This window comes from Amphibalanus amphitrite, unplaced genomic scaffold (assembly GCF_019059575.1).
Source record: "Amphibalanus amphitrite isolate SeventyFive unplaced genomic scaffold, NRLGWU_Aamphi_draft 002145F_arrow, whole genome shotgun sequence".
Classification (NCBI taxonomy): Eukaryota; Metazoa; Arthropoda; class Thecostraca; order Balanomorpha; family Balanidae; genus Amphibalanus; species Amphibalanus amphitrite.
In genome coordinates this window covers 43,884-57,900 of record NW_024883638.1, presented here as the reverse complement: position 1 = coordinate 57,900, position 14,017 = coordinate 43,884, and the positions used below count along the sequence as shown (strand labels likewise).

At 45.2% G+C, this 14,017-nt stretch overlaps 1 protein-coding gene across 5 annotated transcripts; it reads left to right on the top strand.

The window, feature by feature from the left end:
• The first annotated feature begins 1,495 nt into the window (after positions 1-1,495).
• LOC122376453 lies at positions 1,496-13,559 on the top strand. Of its 5 annotated transcripts, XM_043356325.1 has the most exons (11): positions 1,883-1,910; positions 3,528-5,842; positions 6,881-6,988; positions 7,557-7,690; positions 7,942-8,103; positions 8,556-8,729; positions 9,505-9,604; positions 11,026-11,176; positions 11,562-11,776; positions 11,980-12,094; positions 12,816-13,559. In XM_043356325.1, exons 3-11 carry the CDS (start codon positions 6,890-6,892, stop codon positions 13,157-13,159), a joined length of 1,494 nt encoding a protein of 497 aa, XP_043212260.1. In that variant the 5' UTR covers positions 1,883-1,910; positions 3,528-5,842; positions 6,881-6,889; the 3' UTR covers positions 13,160-13,559. The 5 variants fall into 5 exon arrangements, 2 of the variants coding, with proteins under 2 accessions (XP_043212261.1, XP_043212260.1); XR_006255642.1 differs by lacking the exons at positions 1,883-1,910; positions 9,505-9,604 and adding an exon at positions 1,496-1,516; XM_043356326.1 differs by lacking the exon at positions 3,528-5,842 and having other exon boundaries at positions 1,847-1,910.
• The last annotated feature ends 458 nt before the right edge of the window (positions 13,560-14,017 follow it).

The window sequence follows — 14,017 nt, the reverse complement described above, 5'->3', positions numbered from 1 at the left end:
TTATTGAAAGGAGACTAAATTAACTAATAACAGGAAAACAGCATTTAATTAGCTTTTGATGTTTGCAAATAACTAACAATGATTTCACATCGAAAAACACCTAGACTATACCTACATTATTACTAATGTTGGAACAGGTACCGTTGGAACTTTCACTGACACCCGACATTTAAAGAAGAGCATATGGAATGGAAGATGAGTTACCGCATTATTGCAGATAAAATTGTTAACATTGATTTTCTTCTATGGGGTTTCAATTCTGGGGGATGCTTTTCTATGCGAGAATTAGATATTTACTTGCCCTTACATCCTGAGGTGCCTTCCGCGTCCGCCAGTGGCCCGGGAACGTTTGAAAAGTTGAGGGGGCAGGTTTAAAAGTTGAGGGGCAAAAGTTAAAACTCAAAAGTTCTATATTTCTTTCTTTCCATGCAACGCCATAAGGCTAATGTTGAATTTTCCCGAAAGTTGGAGGGGCGCTGCCCCTCCAGTCCAAAATGGGAGGGGCAAATGCACCTGCTGTCCCTCCTCTTCCCAGGCCTATGCCTTCTGCTGCTGCAGCTTAGACATGTAGTTTAACTACCCCACTGACTAAGAATGCAGTTCACATTGCCTTACTTTAATGGATCACAAGGTGAAACTCTTGATTATCACTTGTCTAGATATTAAGTAATCCAGATACTTTTGATATCGATCAATAGAGCAGCTCACACTTAGTGTGTGCTGTAAAATCTGACATGGGAGATGTGTTAGGCAAGGGAAAAGCAAATATTTAGGCCCACCCCACTTCAGTTGGGAAAACAGTAATATGTTCCTTTTTTAAAGCTTCTAGCAGGGCGACGCCACGGTGCAACGTCTGGAGGGGACATTGACCATTTTGGAGGGGACGAGGACCATTTCAAGTCGATTCTTTCCATGCAACGCCATAGGCGTAATGTTAAAATCTTTAAACAGTGGAGGGACGAGATCCCCTCCATCCCCCCCCCCCCTGTGGCGACGCCCTTGGCTTCTAGGGTGGCCACTAAAAACTTACATTCCGAAGTGAATTTCGGCTCACTTCGGCTAGTGCAGAGGCGGGCAGGCATTCAGCGTTATGCTCATGTAGCCACTTCGTCATATCCCGGACGTCACAGATCAGCTTTCGTAGCCAAGATACCTATAAGAAACTTCGTAGCCGCCGTTTTCTAGTCGGAATGTAAATTGGCGGAAATGGCCAAGATAGGCCAAGGTGAAGGAGTTTATGCCCTGGTTTATGGCGGGCAGCATTTTTGGAAATCTAGAATAAAAATTACGATTTTTTATTGAAACAAATAATGTGGGTTACACTGTAGGTTTTTGGGCAAGTCACTGTAGTATGAATCAACAAATTATCTTCCAAAATAGCAAGAATGCAAAGCTCTCCGGGTTACCTTGGCCGTTTTTCCGCCTATTATATTTGGCTATCTCGGCATTTTCGACACTACCGCGGGTAACTACTGGCCGCATGACCGGAGATAGGCCTGTTTATCTTTAAGAATCAGTAAAAAAGGAGATTTGTTTGTACAGTGGCTTGCAAAATTAATTTTGATAAGTAAATCCCTGGCCTAAGACCTATCCCTTTTCGCAACTAGCGAGTAGACCGCATCATCAAACATCCGTAGGTTGTAGTTTAGATATAGTTAGGTTAGGTAAGGTTCTGTTAAGTCTGGTTTAAATATGTTTATTAGTCCCATTTTACTGTTTAAACGACATTTAATAGTATATTTCATAGTTTTACTGATATTTCCTTTTTGGTCTTATGACGTCATTATTGCCCACACATTGCATATGTAGTATTTTCTTTTGTGAGTCATTTCATCCTGATTAGGCGCGCATTGTTGGCATGACCCCGTTACGAGAAGATTTCAATTTTTGTCGATTTTTATATATTTTAGGTGAGTTAGTTATCAAAGTGTTTAATTTTTGATGTTCTGTGAATAATTGAAAGCCATCAAAGTGTGATCTAATGCACTGAAAGCCATAGGTGTGGGAACAGGGGGGGGGGGGGACGGCCGGGCCATGGCCCAGGCCACCCACCTTTCAGCTACGTTACAATCAGATCGGATACTCAGCTCGACTTGCCCCCCCCCCCAAACACACTTCTCAAAACGTCCCTACACCTATGCTGAAAGCCATTTTTGGAGGGTGGTGTTATTTTCCAAAATTTGACAAGGCCTTTTCCGTCCCGATTTATGGAAGTTTCATCCCTATTTTTGGAAAATGCCCTTCTATTTTTGGAAGAGCATACTAAAAAATGGAAGCTTCCAAAAATGAAACAGATGGCCACTGCCACTGTTTACCCAACTGATTTCCAGTCTGCAAAACATGGCAGGGAGCTCGACAAGATTTTCAGGGCAGACAAAGTCCTGCCCCGAATCAGAATGCTGAGTCCAGGGGTAGCCCAATTCCTGCCCCTAATGATGCAAATAATGTAATGATATTATGATGTAGGAAGCAGTGAGAAGCTGAGAAAATCACTTCCGTCAATTTTTTAAACTTCTGCACCAGATTTTCCTGCTTCTGCCCCAGTATTCCGGAAACCTGCCCCTATTTCTGCCCCGACCTGCGGTGTCTGCCCAGACAAGATCTCGTCGAAGAATGCCACATTTTGCAGACTGGACCAGGACTGATTTAGTGTGGTGATCACCCAGCTATATCACTATTGTTAGCAGGATGATTGGTGTACCTACCTATGTATGGATGGATGTATGGATCAACTTCATGATTTGCCAGCTGATTTGGTTATCAGTATTGTGATCAGCCAGCTGACAGCCTTTTCAAAAAGTTGTTCAGCCAGCTGACTGCATAATCATTTTCATGATAAACCATAGGGCTGTTCGGGTGCTGCAAAATATTTTGCGCGACTGTGACATCACACTTGTATGATGTCACTGCCCATCCCGTCGAGCAAAATCTTTCGCAGAACGCACCGAACACCTCAACATATTTTGCGCGAGACAATCGTGCCGCTCCATTCCAGCAAGCAGCGACGTAATAACTAATGAAAAACTTCACCAACCCATTTCCAATTTATGCACCGACAAAATAACACCAAACACTGCATAAATTCACTAGTTAACACTGCACACTTCGCCACTGTACGTTGTCTGCGCCAAGTCTGCACCACTTTTGCCTCCTGCATCCTGAAATTTTAGGATGCGCGAAGCTGAAAGATTTTGCAGATGCCGATGTCACACATGTGACGTCATACGGTGGTGGGCGGAGCATAAGGCCTGAAAGTTCCCTACTGCGCATGCATGCTGCAAAATTTTACAATAGGATGTGCGGGCCGAACAGCCCTCATCATGGAGGGCATCTTTTCCTTATCATGTTTTTGATTGTGTTTGGGATCTGGCTACAGGTGACATAACCTTTGTGAAATTTTGTGATTTTCCAAAAGTGCTGCAAAATAGGCGTAAAATGATCACATTTGTGATTAATCACATTTGTGATTTCCTCCCCGTAGTTTGCCCAACTGAATCATAAGTCATAACAGGCTTTCCTCTTTTCAGGCAACTGTAGAAGTGGTTCTGCGTTGTACAGTTCCATTATGTCTGTTTTCTTCTAGCTCAATTGCTTTGTTTTGTCAGCATATCAATAACCACTTCAAGGATAAATCTGAGAACTGCAACTTATTTCTCTGTCCGCGTTGTACACAAGGGTTCACAACTGGACGTTACTGGCTGAGACATTATGAAAGAACCCATGCTGTCAAGCAAAGTACGTCACAGTCGCACAAAGAGAAAGGAAGGCAAAGTCTGGAGGAGTCACCTTCAATCAGTACTCATTGTCAGGAAGAAGCTGAGGTTGAGACTGAGGCCTGGTGCTTGGATGATCAGGGTGAGAAAGGCTCTACAGCAAAAACTGAAGACAGTAGCCGGGAGAAAATAGCACGTTTCTTGCTTCGATTGCAATGTGAGCATGGGATGTCACGGGCTGCAACATCTTTCGTGGCTAGTGAGATAGGAGAAATCGTCGACACCGCTCTTAAGGAGCAGAATGAGAGCAGAGCATCAAAGTCGTCTTCAGTTAAGCAGGCTTGTGAAGAGTTTGCAAGCGAGTATAAATTGAGCAAATTCTGCCATGAGGAGCTCTGCTACATTGCACCTACGACTCAGATCCTTACCACAGGGGGTGGTGAATTCCAATCCAGCTATCAGTATGTGGATGTCAAGAAACAGCTGACAAGTCTCTTGGAAAATGGCAGGCTGGAAAACTGCAAACGGGACAGATTGGTCAAGCTTGTGCTCTACTTTGATGAATTTGGTGTGTGTAACCCTCTGCGGAAGAAAGCATCTGATTATAGTCTGGGTGGTTGCTATTTTGCGGTCGATGAGGGCTTGTCAATGTCGGTGCTGAGTGACATTCATCTCCTCCTACTATGTCCTACAAAGCTCATCAAGCTTCATGGTTTGAACACAGTCATGAAGCCTGTGACAGATTCCCTGTGTGACCTCTTGAACAATGGCCTGGATACTTGTGGCACTCATTTTGATATCAAAGTGGAGTTTGTGTGTGGTGACAACCTGGGAGTGCATAAGATGGCGGGCTTCCAGGAATCATTTTCGTCAGGGCAGCGACCATGCCGAACATGCCACGCCACAAATGAGGACTTTGGTACAAAGCTCACAGAGCAAGAGCTGACCCTTCGTACTGAGGAGGAGTACCAAGAAGAGCTGAACATGTGTGAGAATGGAGACAATGAGGAATCACGAAAAGCATTTGGTATCAACTCAAAATGTGTGTTTGATGAGCTGAAAGACTTTAAGGTCACAGAGATGTTTCCACCAGATATCGCGCACGATCTGTTTGAAAGTGGCGTAGTCAATCATTCCTTGGCTCTGGTGCTATCATACCTGATTTTTCAAATCAAACTCTTCACATTCGCCTCAGTTCAAAAGGCTATGAAATCCTTCTCATATGCGAGAGTCGACAAAGCGAACACTCCTCCCATGCTTCAAGCAAAGGGGCGCAAAGTGCTCGTCAAAGGCACTTTCAGTCAGTGCTGGACTTTCCTCCGAGTTCTCCCTTTCATGATCGGTCCACTGGTCCCACCAGATCAAAAGGCGTGGCTTCTTGTGACCGGTTTGCTTTCTCTTGTACAACTCATTTGTGCTCCACGTATGGACGGTGAAATTCTTGCAAGAATGCAACCTTCAGTAGAGCAGTGGCTGCGTGAGTTCTGTGGAATGTTCCCGGACTTCAAAATCAAGCCGAAGTTCCACTACTTATTACATTACCGGCACTGGGCAGCACAAATTGGTTCCTTGAGGAAAGCTTGGACTATGCGTTTTGAAGCTAAACACCAGCAGTTCAAGATCTACGCATCTCGAGCACACAACACCAAGAACATTTGTAAAACCCTGGCAGTGCGACATCAAGAAGCGGTAGCTGCATGCGAAGGAAAGCAAAAGAAGATGATGGGGAAGAAATGCAAGCCATGCCTAGTTACAGGTGCATTCGGATGGGAGGTGGATGACCGAGCTACGTACACCAAGATGGCAGTGCTTGCGGGACAGAAGTACTGCGTCGATGATGTGCTGATCGTGAGAAACCCGGCTGCTTCAAGCTCAGAGAGCTGTGATCTTCTTCGCGTAGCATATTTTCAGTTTGATGCAGTAAACCATGTCAAAATCATCGGTGACGTCTTGAGGGCGCTTTCGTTTGATGAGCACTATATGGCATACCGTGTGACTAAGGGCGAGATGATGATGATCCCTTCTGCTTGGATTTTTGACCCCACTCCGCTGGCTACTTATTCAGTGCAGACCGCAAAATACGTGCCCCTCAGGTACCAGATACCAGGTCTCCGAATCACCTCTGAAAGGTGAGTAATCTGTGCATTTTGCTTCAATTTGAAGTATCAGATTTACTGCGAACTCGCGACTGCTTGTATTGAGCAGTATTGCAGCTATTTGCTTCGCTGTTATGGCTATTGTGAGTGCAAACTTACACTCACTCGGGTCTTACACTGGCTCTGATATCTGACATGTAGCTAGCGGCCAGTTATGTGGCTTCCACGCGTCCATGGGGTGAAACTGTTGCATGAACGCACGTGCACACACCGCCCCTATATCTCGGGAACGGATGAGGCGATTGTGCTCAAATTTGCTACGAAGGTAGAGACTGATCCGACATGCAGCTTCGACAACACTGGGGGCGTCACTGCACGTGCTTACCCCACCTCCTTCGAGCCGGGTCTTGGCTTGAATAGATTCGAGGTTAATTGCTGAATCTTTTTTGAGGATGGAGATGCTAGTTCGGAGCATTGTGTTACATATGATGATGAAGATGATTAGCCAGATGCTCATTATTTAGGATCAAAATTGATAGAATAGTTGTATTACGTTTCACCCACGGGGCTTCTTCGGATACATATGACAAACATATGTATCCGAAGAAGCCCCGTGGGTGAAACGTAATACAACTATTCTATCAATTTTGATCCTAAATAATGAGCATCTGGCTAATCATCTTCATCATCATAATTGCTGAATCTCCAGTCGTTAACTTCTATCCGACATGACGCGTGTAAAATACTCTGCAAAACCTCTCTTTTGCTCGGTCGTGCACCGCCCAGAAGGCGTTATATGGTTATAAAACGTCGTTTTCAGCGTTCTGGATGACATTCAGAATCGGCATTGTCTCAGCTTTTCAAATAAGCTATGTCTGTCTTTTAGGATTGGGATACCCGATGTTATCCAACCACCCGTGAAGTGAGCTGTGCAACCCACGTGTCTAATGTGTGCGTAAATAGTAAACCATGTGCTGTTTCGCTTGCTGTTTCACCCACTCCATGGCTATCGATGATTTTAGGACATTGTAGTTAGATAATTAATGTAACCACTTGTCATATTTTTTTCAGCGGTCAACGATGAAGGCGCTAGTAAACCATCGAAGTGCTGCGCGCGTCTTCGAATTCGAGTCTGTCCTGGACCTTGTTCAAAAGGTTCGAGCGTTCTTCGGTCTGCAGGTTAGTATATTGTTTGTTTGTTTGTTTGTTTGTTTGTTTGTTTGTTTTTTTTTTTTTTTGAAGAGTGACGGAATAATTTTAGTTAACGGTGGGACTCAATGTCGTGTTTCAAGTAAAAGGCTGAAATAACGTTTTTTTTTTGCTCACAGACCTTAAAATATAGTACCTAATAGTATTTTGTACTATATTTTAAGGTCTGTGAGCAAAATAATGACATTAAAAAAAACATTTATTTACACAATTTGTTTAAGGTAATGCAAAGCCATATACCTACGTAAACCATAATGTTAAGCTGCTGAACGAGGCTCAGATTGAAAATAGGCTGATGTGTTGGAAATACATAGTCTATCTCAAATGCAACATCAACCATTTACAGCAGCTGTTGTCAGTAGTCTAACAGGAAAGAGAAGAGTGCAACCAAAGGCTCTATGATTATGCGTAATGATTGAGTATGAAAATGTCGGATGTGTTTGCCTATCATTTCCATCCCCCTCTCCACCTTGGAGCGACTAATGTGTGTGGTCTACTCCCGACCTGGCTACGAATGAGGTACATGTTTTGTCCCCAGGGTGGCGAGTGGGATCTGGAGATCTATGATGACGACTGGTCCTCGTGGGTCCTGCTGAATGAGGAAGATGCGATAACTGGTGTTCGGCCTCGCATCAGGACCGTCATGCGTGGCGATCTGGTTGTTCTTGAAAGGTAGGACATCGATCTCTGTTAAGTTAGGTTGTTTTGAGAAATAAAATGTTGCTTATGCAGAATGCAGTTATAAAACTCTAAAAGAAAAAAAAACGCCCATAATCATTTGCAACTGAATTTGCTCAGTTGCGTTCGTAAGTATTGAACAAGCTCGGCCTATGAATGTTTGCGTAGTTGGAAATTGTCCTGAAAAAAAAATATGTTATCCTAATCTGGTATTGTATCAAACATCTTCTCTCATCCATTTTCAGCACTGGGACGACATCCACTTCGTCAGTGGTGGTTTCGCAGCTGGATGCACCGGAGCCTCCAACGTCGCCCGAACTCCGTCGATCAGGGGAAGACGCAGAGATCCGGCCGAAGTCGGGAAGCGACGCTCTGGCCGAATCTCAACAAACCGCAGGAGTGTCTCGGTGAGTCTGTCAGGCTGACTTTGTCTTTATGCGTTTGGAATTAAACCTTTCAGCGCTTGTTTAATCGGGTGTGTCGAGTTTTCATCGTTATTTCTACATTTATTTTAATCGAATGAACCACAGGCCTCTATAAACCTCAAGAGTTCTATGAATGAATCTGTATGAAAAGTTACGTAATTTTATATATTTGTTAGTAGATCGACAGTCTTCCTTCCCGCGGATCGCTGCGCCGAACCGTGCCACCCAATCCCAGCTTGTCCACCAGTTTGGTTGCCTGTTGCCAAAATGCTCCTCAGACAGGTGACCACTGGCACTGACATCTATTCCGATCGCGAGGATAGACTATACTGCGCCGCGGCAAGACTTCGACTGTGGTGACTAGGCGCAGTAGGCGGTCTCTGGTGCGGCGACCCACCAGTTACTAATGCCATTTCGGTTCGTTTTCTTCGCAGGATGGATACTATGGAAGTCCTGGATGCCATGGAAGTGATCCGGTTTGACGACAGCCAGCTGAGACCTGGACTCCTCGAAAAGCTTCGAAGCAAAAAGCCCGGCTCACCTCTGACCAGGACGGAGTGGAGCGAAGTGACGACAGTCATCGTGACGTTCGAGAAAGCTTGTAACAGGTATCATCCCCGTAGATAACGTGGTGTTGTTGTAGCGCGGGTTGAGGACATTGAAGTTAACATAAAATACTATTATCATGCATTTTTTGGTACATTTTTATTCAGCCCTAGCCGTAACCCGCGCCGGGCCGGTACTCCATTTGTAACACAGCGGGCCGCGGAGCAGGGGGTTTACACCCCCCGTCTAACTCGACTCCTGAGCATCGTTGAGACAAGCGATAGGCGGCGTTCGAAAGAGCGTTAAAAACCAGTAGGAAAGTATTTTGGTCATGTTTTGGTCAGACCAAAAACTAGGTCACCAGAGGTCACCGAGGAAAAAATGTTCTTTTTTACTTTTGATAGTTTTTCTTCAATAACTTTTGATCCAGAAAAGATAGAGGCATAATTCGCACGCCATTGTTCTCAGCTCGTCAAGGCGCGTTGAATGATATATAATATGACCTCAAAAGGTCAAGTTGAAAAGTTGACCTCAGGGCAAGGTTCATCTCATTCGATGCGCATTGACGAGACAAACACAATAATCGTCGAACGGAGTTTATCTCAATTCAATCAAAAGTTATTGCACAAAAACCGCTTGTGACCTCAGGTGACCTCGGATGACCCAGTGACACCTTCCTGCCTTCCACCTTTATGTCGGTTTTACTGTCTCGTGTGGTGTGCTTTCATGTTTACATATTTCCTTTAAATGATGTCTTATGTCTATGCCTTGCCCTGAAAACTCCTGTTCTAGCGTCTCCAAGTCGTTAAGCTCTCCCATGCCCTTTCTTTTTCCAAGCGTCCTGAACCTTACTCATGCTCGGTACATGGAGCTGGCTGACCGCGCCCTTGTTCAATGGCCGGCGCTGCACTTTGGGTGCAGCCCGAAACAGGCACTGGTAAGCACTTATTGCGTTGCTGTTTGATTCCATCAACTAATAGAAAATGACATCGGTCCAGGTCCGGGACAGTTCGTGAACTTATCTAATCGAACTCAGCTGAATATACTGAACGGAGGCACTTAGTCACCATGTCCTGAATTGGAAAATAGGTAATTGAACTGAACCTCAAGTAAAGTCGATCTGAATGAACTGAACTGAAGCGTTTGCGAACTGCTCCGGCCCTGGATCTGGCCATACTTGTATGTATATTCAGGGCTGCGGAGTCGACCAAATTTTAGCGACTCCGACTCCGACTACGACTCCGTCTTGAAAAAATCGACTCCGACTCCAACTCCGACTCCGACCCGCCCTACTTTGACATACCTGCATGACCAATGTTTCTAAATATGGGCGGCTTCTTCGCACTGGTTTAAATGCGGAACAATAGTGGCTAATTTGGAATTAAACTAAACTTCACTTCAAAATTAGTTTTCAAGTTTATTTCCTAACCCGCGCTGGGGTGGGGGTTTGAACCACTTTCGCCTTTGGGGTAAGGTGGGAGTCAGAATGACCTCCCCCACTCCCTGTCCGTTCAACTTGAAATCCAAGAGGACTAGAAAGACGAGACAAAAGCAAACGAAAGCTCGTAATGAATACTTGCGAAAGTGCTCTTTGGACATTGCCAGATAAATGTCCCTGTATGTCGGAAATTATATGGGCTATATAGCCACAAAGAGAATAATTCAACAGCTCTTGCGACCCTATTCAACCGTTTTGCATTCAGTTAACGGTTCGGGCTCCGAATGTCTTGTAAGGTCAGCTTGTAAGGTCAATGTGTTGGTCAACATCGCGACAGAGAAGGAAAATATTAAAAATGTGCTGAAACCGACTCCGACTCCGGCCCGGAGTCGGAGTCGGTGAAAAATTATCGACTCCGACTCCGACTCCGGCCAAAACTACCGACTCCGGTCGACTCCGACTCCGACTCCGCAGCACTGGATATATGCATAATTATCCATGTATGTATGTATGTATGTATGTGCTATACTATGAAGTATATGTTTGTATGTATGTAAATATGTATGTCTGCATGTGAGGGTTGCAGAGTCAATGTGTTTTTGAGTGACTCCGATTCCGATTCCGACCCTTCGGAATTGTCTCCGACTGCGGAATCAACTCTCACTTGATGACTAGTTAAAGTCAGCATCACAAACGCATAAGGATCAGCTTCATGTGCTTGAAATGCGTGCCTTATATGGTATTGGCAAAGGACAAAGGTTATAAAGTCTACGAGTAATTACGGAGTCGAAGTACCATTTAGTTCAGCCTCCGTGTGAACCATGCATTGCCTCTATATACCAGCTGCAGTGGATGTTGAACGCCCTTAACGTTACATCTACCCTTGGATTGTAATTTATGCACTGCTTTTCCTGTCTCAGTCGCAGGTCAAAGCAAAAATACAATGGCGCGTAAGGAATGAGAAGCGACGAGACGACGGAAGTGATGCCGAACTCCAAGCGTCATCAAAGAGGTTGTCACGCGGAAAAACATTCAAGGGATCGCGATATGAAGGATTCGAAGGCTACAAGGGTAAGCATTGTGCATTGTGAAATGCAAGACAGCGATGTAGTATGATGTAGTACATGTGACTGATAAGCGACTAGTGGTGAATATTTTGCCCTTCTGCAAGCTTTGCATTGCATATATTAAAGGTAGTGTGCCACTTTGCATTGGCCATATGAAGTTATTGGCATGGGCGAAGAGAGCGGTCTCTCTCTCTCTCTCTCTCTCTCTCTCTCTCTCTCTCTCTCTCTCTCTCTCTCTCTCTCTCGCTCTCTCGCTCGCTCTCGCTCTCTCGCTCTCTCTCTCTCTCTCTCTCTCTCTCTCTCTCTCTCTCTCTCTCTCTCCCCTCCTCCCCCTCCTCCCCCTCCTCCTCCCCCGCTGGCTCTAACATTTCGTATGAACATTTCGACAGAGTACCTTCCGCCTATGCCGGAGGAAGACGTTCAGCATCTGAGAAACCGCCTCTTGAAGCATCTACACGAGGCTAACCTGACGAGCGAAGGCAAAGCTGAGCGAGAGGCCCTGATCAACTCGACGTTCGCAGACAGGCGCAGGCATGTGGTGACGCTCCGCACCAGCATGCGCAAGCTTTTGGAGCTGTATCCAATCTTGCGGAACCCAGACGAAGTAAGTACTAAGTATGCCTTGGAAGTTGTAAAATTGTCATTATATTCCTACTCTCTAATTCCATAAAATGTCCCCTGTGTGTTGCATCGTTTCGGCTTTTATTCGTCGCCCACCATAGCTTTCTGACGTTTTCTCATCCATGGAGGATTCTATAATATGACTTAACTGTCCTCTAATTATATTGTTGATGCCGGTTGTTCCAGATCTGGCGTGAGCTGGCCAAACTGGAGGGGGAGACGGAGTCGTCTAAGCTTGGTGACTACAGGCGCCGCCTGAGCGACTTTCTCACCGCCATCCAACTGATCACAGAATGTCAAGGTAAATACGGTAAACCATTCACGTCAACTATTGCCCCCCCCCCCCCATTACGACCATGCAAGATTGCTGCCGAACTACTAACCTATGGGCGACGTGAGACACGTCTCTGCTCATTACTTTCAAATCTAGTACCTAGCAGATGAATGAAAATTAAATTCAAAATACTACTCTGACTTGTGTCGTGTGCTTTGTGCATTGTTTATCCTTGTTTTCAAAACGCTCTTAACTAGTTAGGTTTAAGCGTGCAAATTACTCTGTGACGCCTGTTTCTCTCGCTCGCTCTTTCATCGCCCATGAGGTGGCTCACGGCTGTTTATTTGATCGAATTAACAGTGATATGGTCAAAAGCAGCCAGCTAGTTCAGTATGCGTTTCATAAACGTGACACCTCTTGGGCTCGTTCGTTCATCGCCGAACAGGTGTTATACTGACATTTGTGCTGTTATACTTCAGCGACCTTTATTGGATTGGCGAATCACTTGATCCTTGACCTGACGACCAGACCAGTTTTCACATGACCAGGTGAAAACTGACCCTCCCCCCCCCCCCAAAAAAAAAATAGATATCAAAATTTGTGTTGTTAGCGGCATGGTCTCGAAATTCGAGGCCTTGGTGGCATTTTATACGATATCCGTGAGATCGGAAGAACTCAAGCAGCTAGCAAGTAGCAGTGTTATACTGTTAGAGGTAAATATCAGTCTGAAAATTTACCTCTATTTCAGACACCGACTGCGTCGAGTCTCTCCTCTACTACCTAGACGCGAACCCCGAGGACATCTTTGAGGGATCAGGAAGCGCGCCGCACTACCAGGTCAACGACGACGGGTCCATCGGCCTTTTCGTCGAGGGGGTCTGCTTGACAAGGTCGGTGGACCGGAGCAGCAAGGCTGATCTCCTGCTTCTGTGGGCAGCGATTTTCCCAGTGTTCAACCAGAAGTGCCCCGTGTCTAAGGCTAAGAACGCTCTGATATTTATCACGGTGAACATCTTTGAAAAGGGGGGCAACCAAACTCTTTCCAACCGTGTCCTGGGACGAGTCCAGCGTCTCAAGCAGCTCTGTGCGTAGCTCTGTGAGTAGCTTAGAACGGAACCTGAGAACGGAACGCCTTTGCCGCTCGGCTGTTAACACTTTCAAACCGTGTGACACGTCCAGCGTCTCGAGCAGCTCTGTGAGTAGCTGAGCACAGAACTTGATAACGGAATGCCTTTTCCGCTCGGCAGTTAACCCTTCGAACCGCGCCCTGGGACATGTCCAGAGTCTCAAGCATCTCTGTGCGTAGCTCTGTGCCTATAGCTTAGAACGTAACTTTAGAACGGAGCGCCTTTGCCGCTCGGCAGTTTCCTACAGAAGATTACTTTTTTAGGTTCATTTTTAGTACAATAAGAGAAATATTACTGTTTGCAGTTGTAAGCTTGCTGAAAGGAGCTTGAATGCAGTTTTGAATAAACATGTTTGATGAGTTTAATTCGATTCGTTTTTTTTTGAGGGGGGGGCGGCTGTGAAAAGAGGTGACTAACACGCACATTAGTTAAGTTACACGCCTGTTCTCAAAAATGCATTTAGTTTATTAACACGCACAGCTTAGTTAGCTAACACGCAATATGTGTGTTTTGCGTACACGCATATAGCTAGTGAAAAGTGGCCGTGTGACAAACACATGTGTTACCTAACACGTCTGTAGTTATTAACAAAACACACCGATGATAGTCAATAAACACGCTTACACGGCTTATCTTAGTAACCTGGCAAATATTCGAAAACTAGGAGGTGTGTTTCAAAACACGCTATTCAACCTTTTGCGTGTAATTGAAAACACACTTAGTCATGAAATGCGTGTTTTGCTTACACGCCTATGGTTAGTGAAAAGTGGCCGGATAACTAACTAGTTGGTAAACTTTTTTTACAGTGTAGACTGTGCCGCTT

Bases quoted from the DNA above. Each gene is read 5' to 3' on its own strand.
- LOC122376453 (XM_043356326.1), top strand. From the start codon at position 6,890: ATGAAGGCGCTAGTAAACCATCGAAGTGCTGCGCGCGTCTTCGAATTC. The intron at 9,605-11,025 runs GTAAGCACTTAT...TTCCTGTCTCAG, and splicing joins GCAGCCCGAAACAGGCACTG to TCGCAGGTCAAAGCAAAAAT. The intron at 11,177-11,561 runs GTAAGCATTGTG...ACATTTCGACAG, and splicing joins AGGATTCGAAGGCTACAAGG to AGTACCTTCCGCCTATGCCG.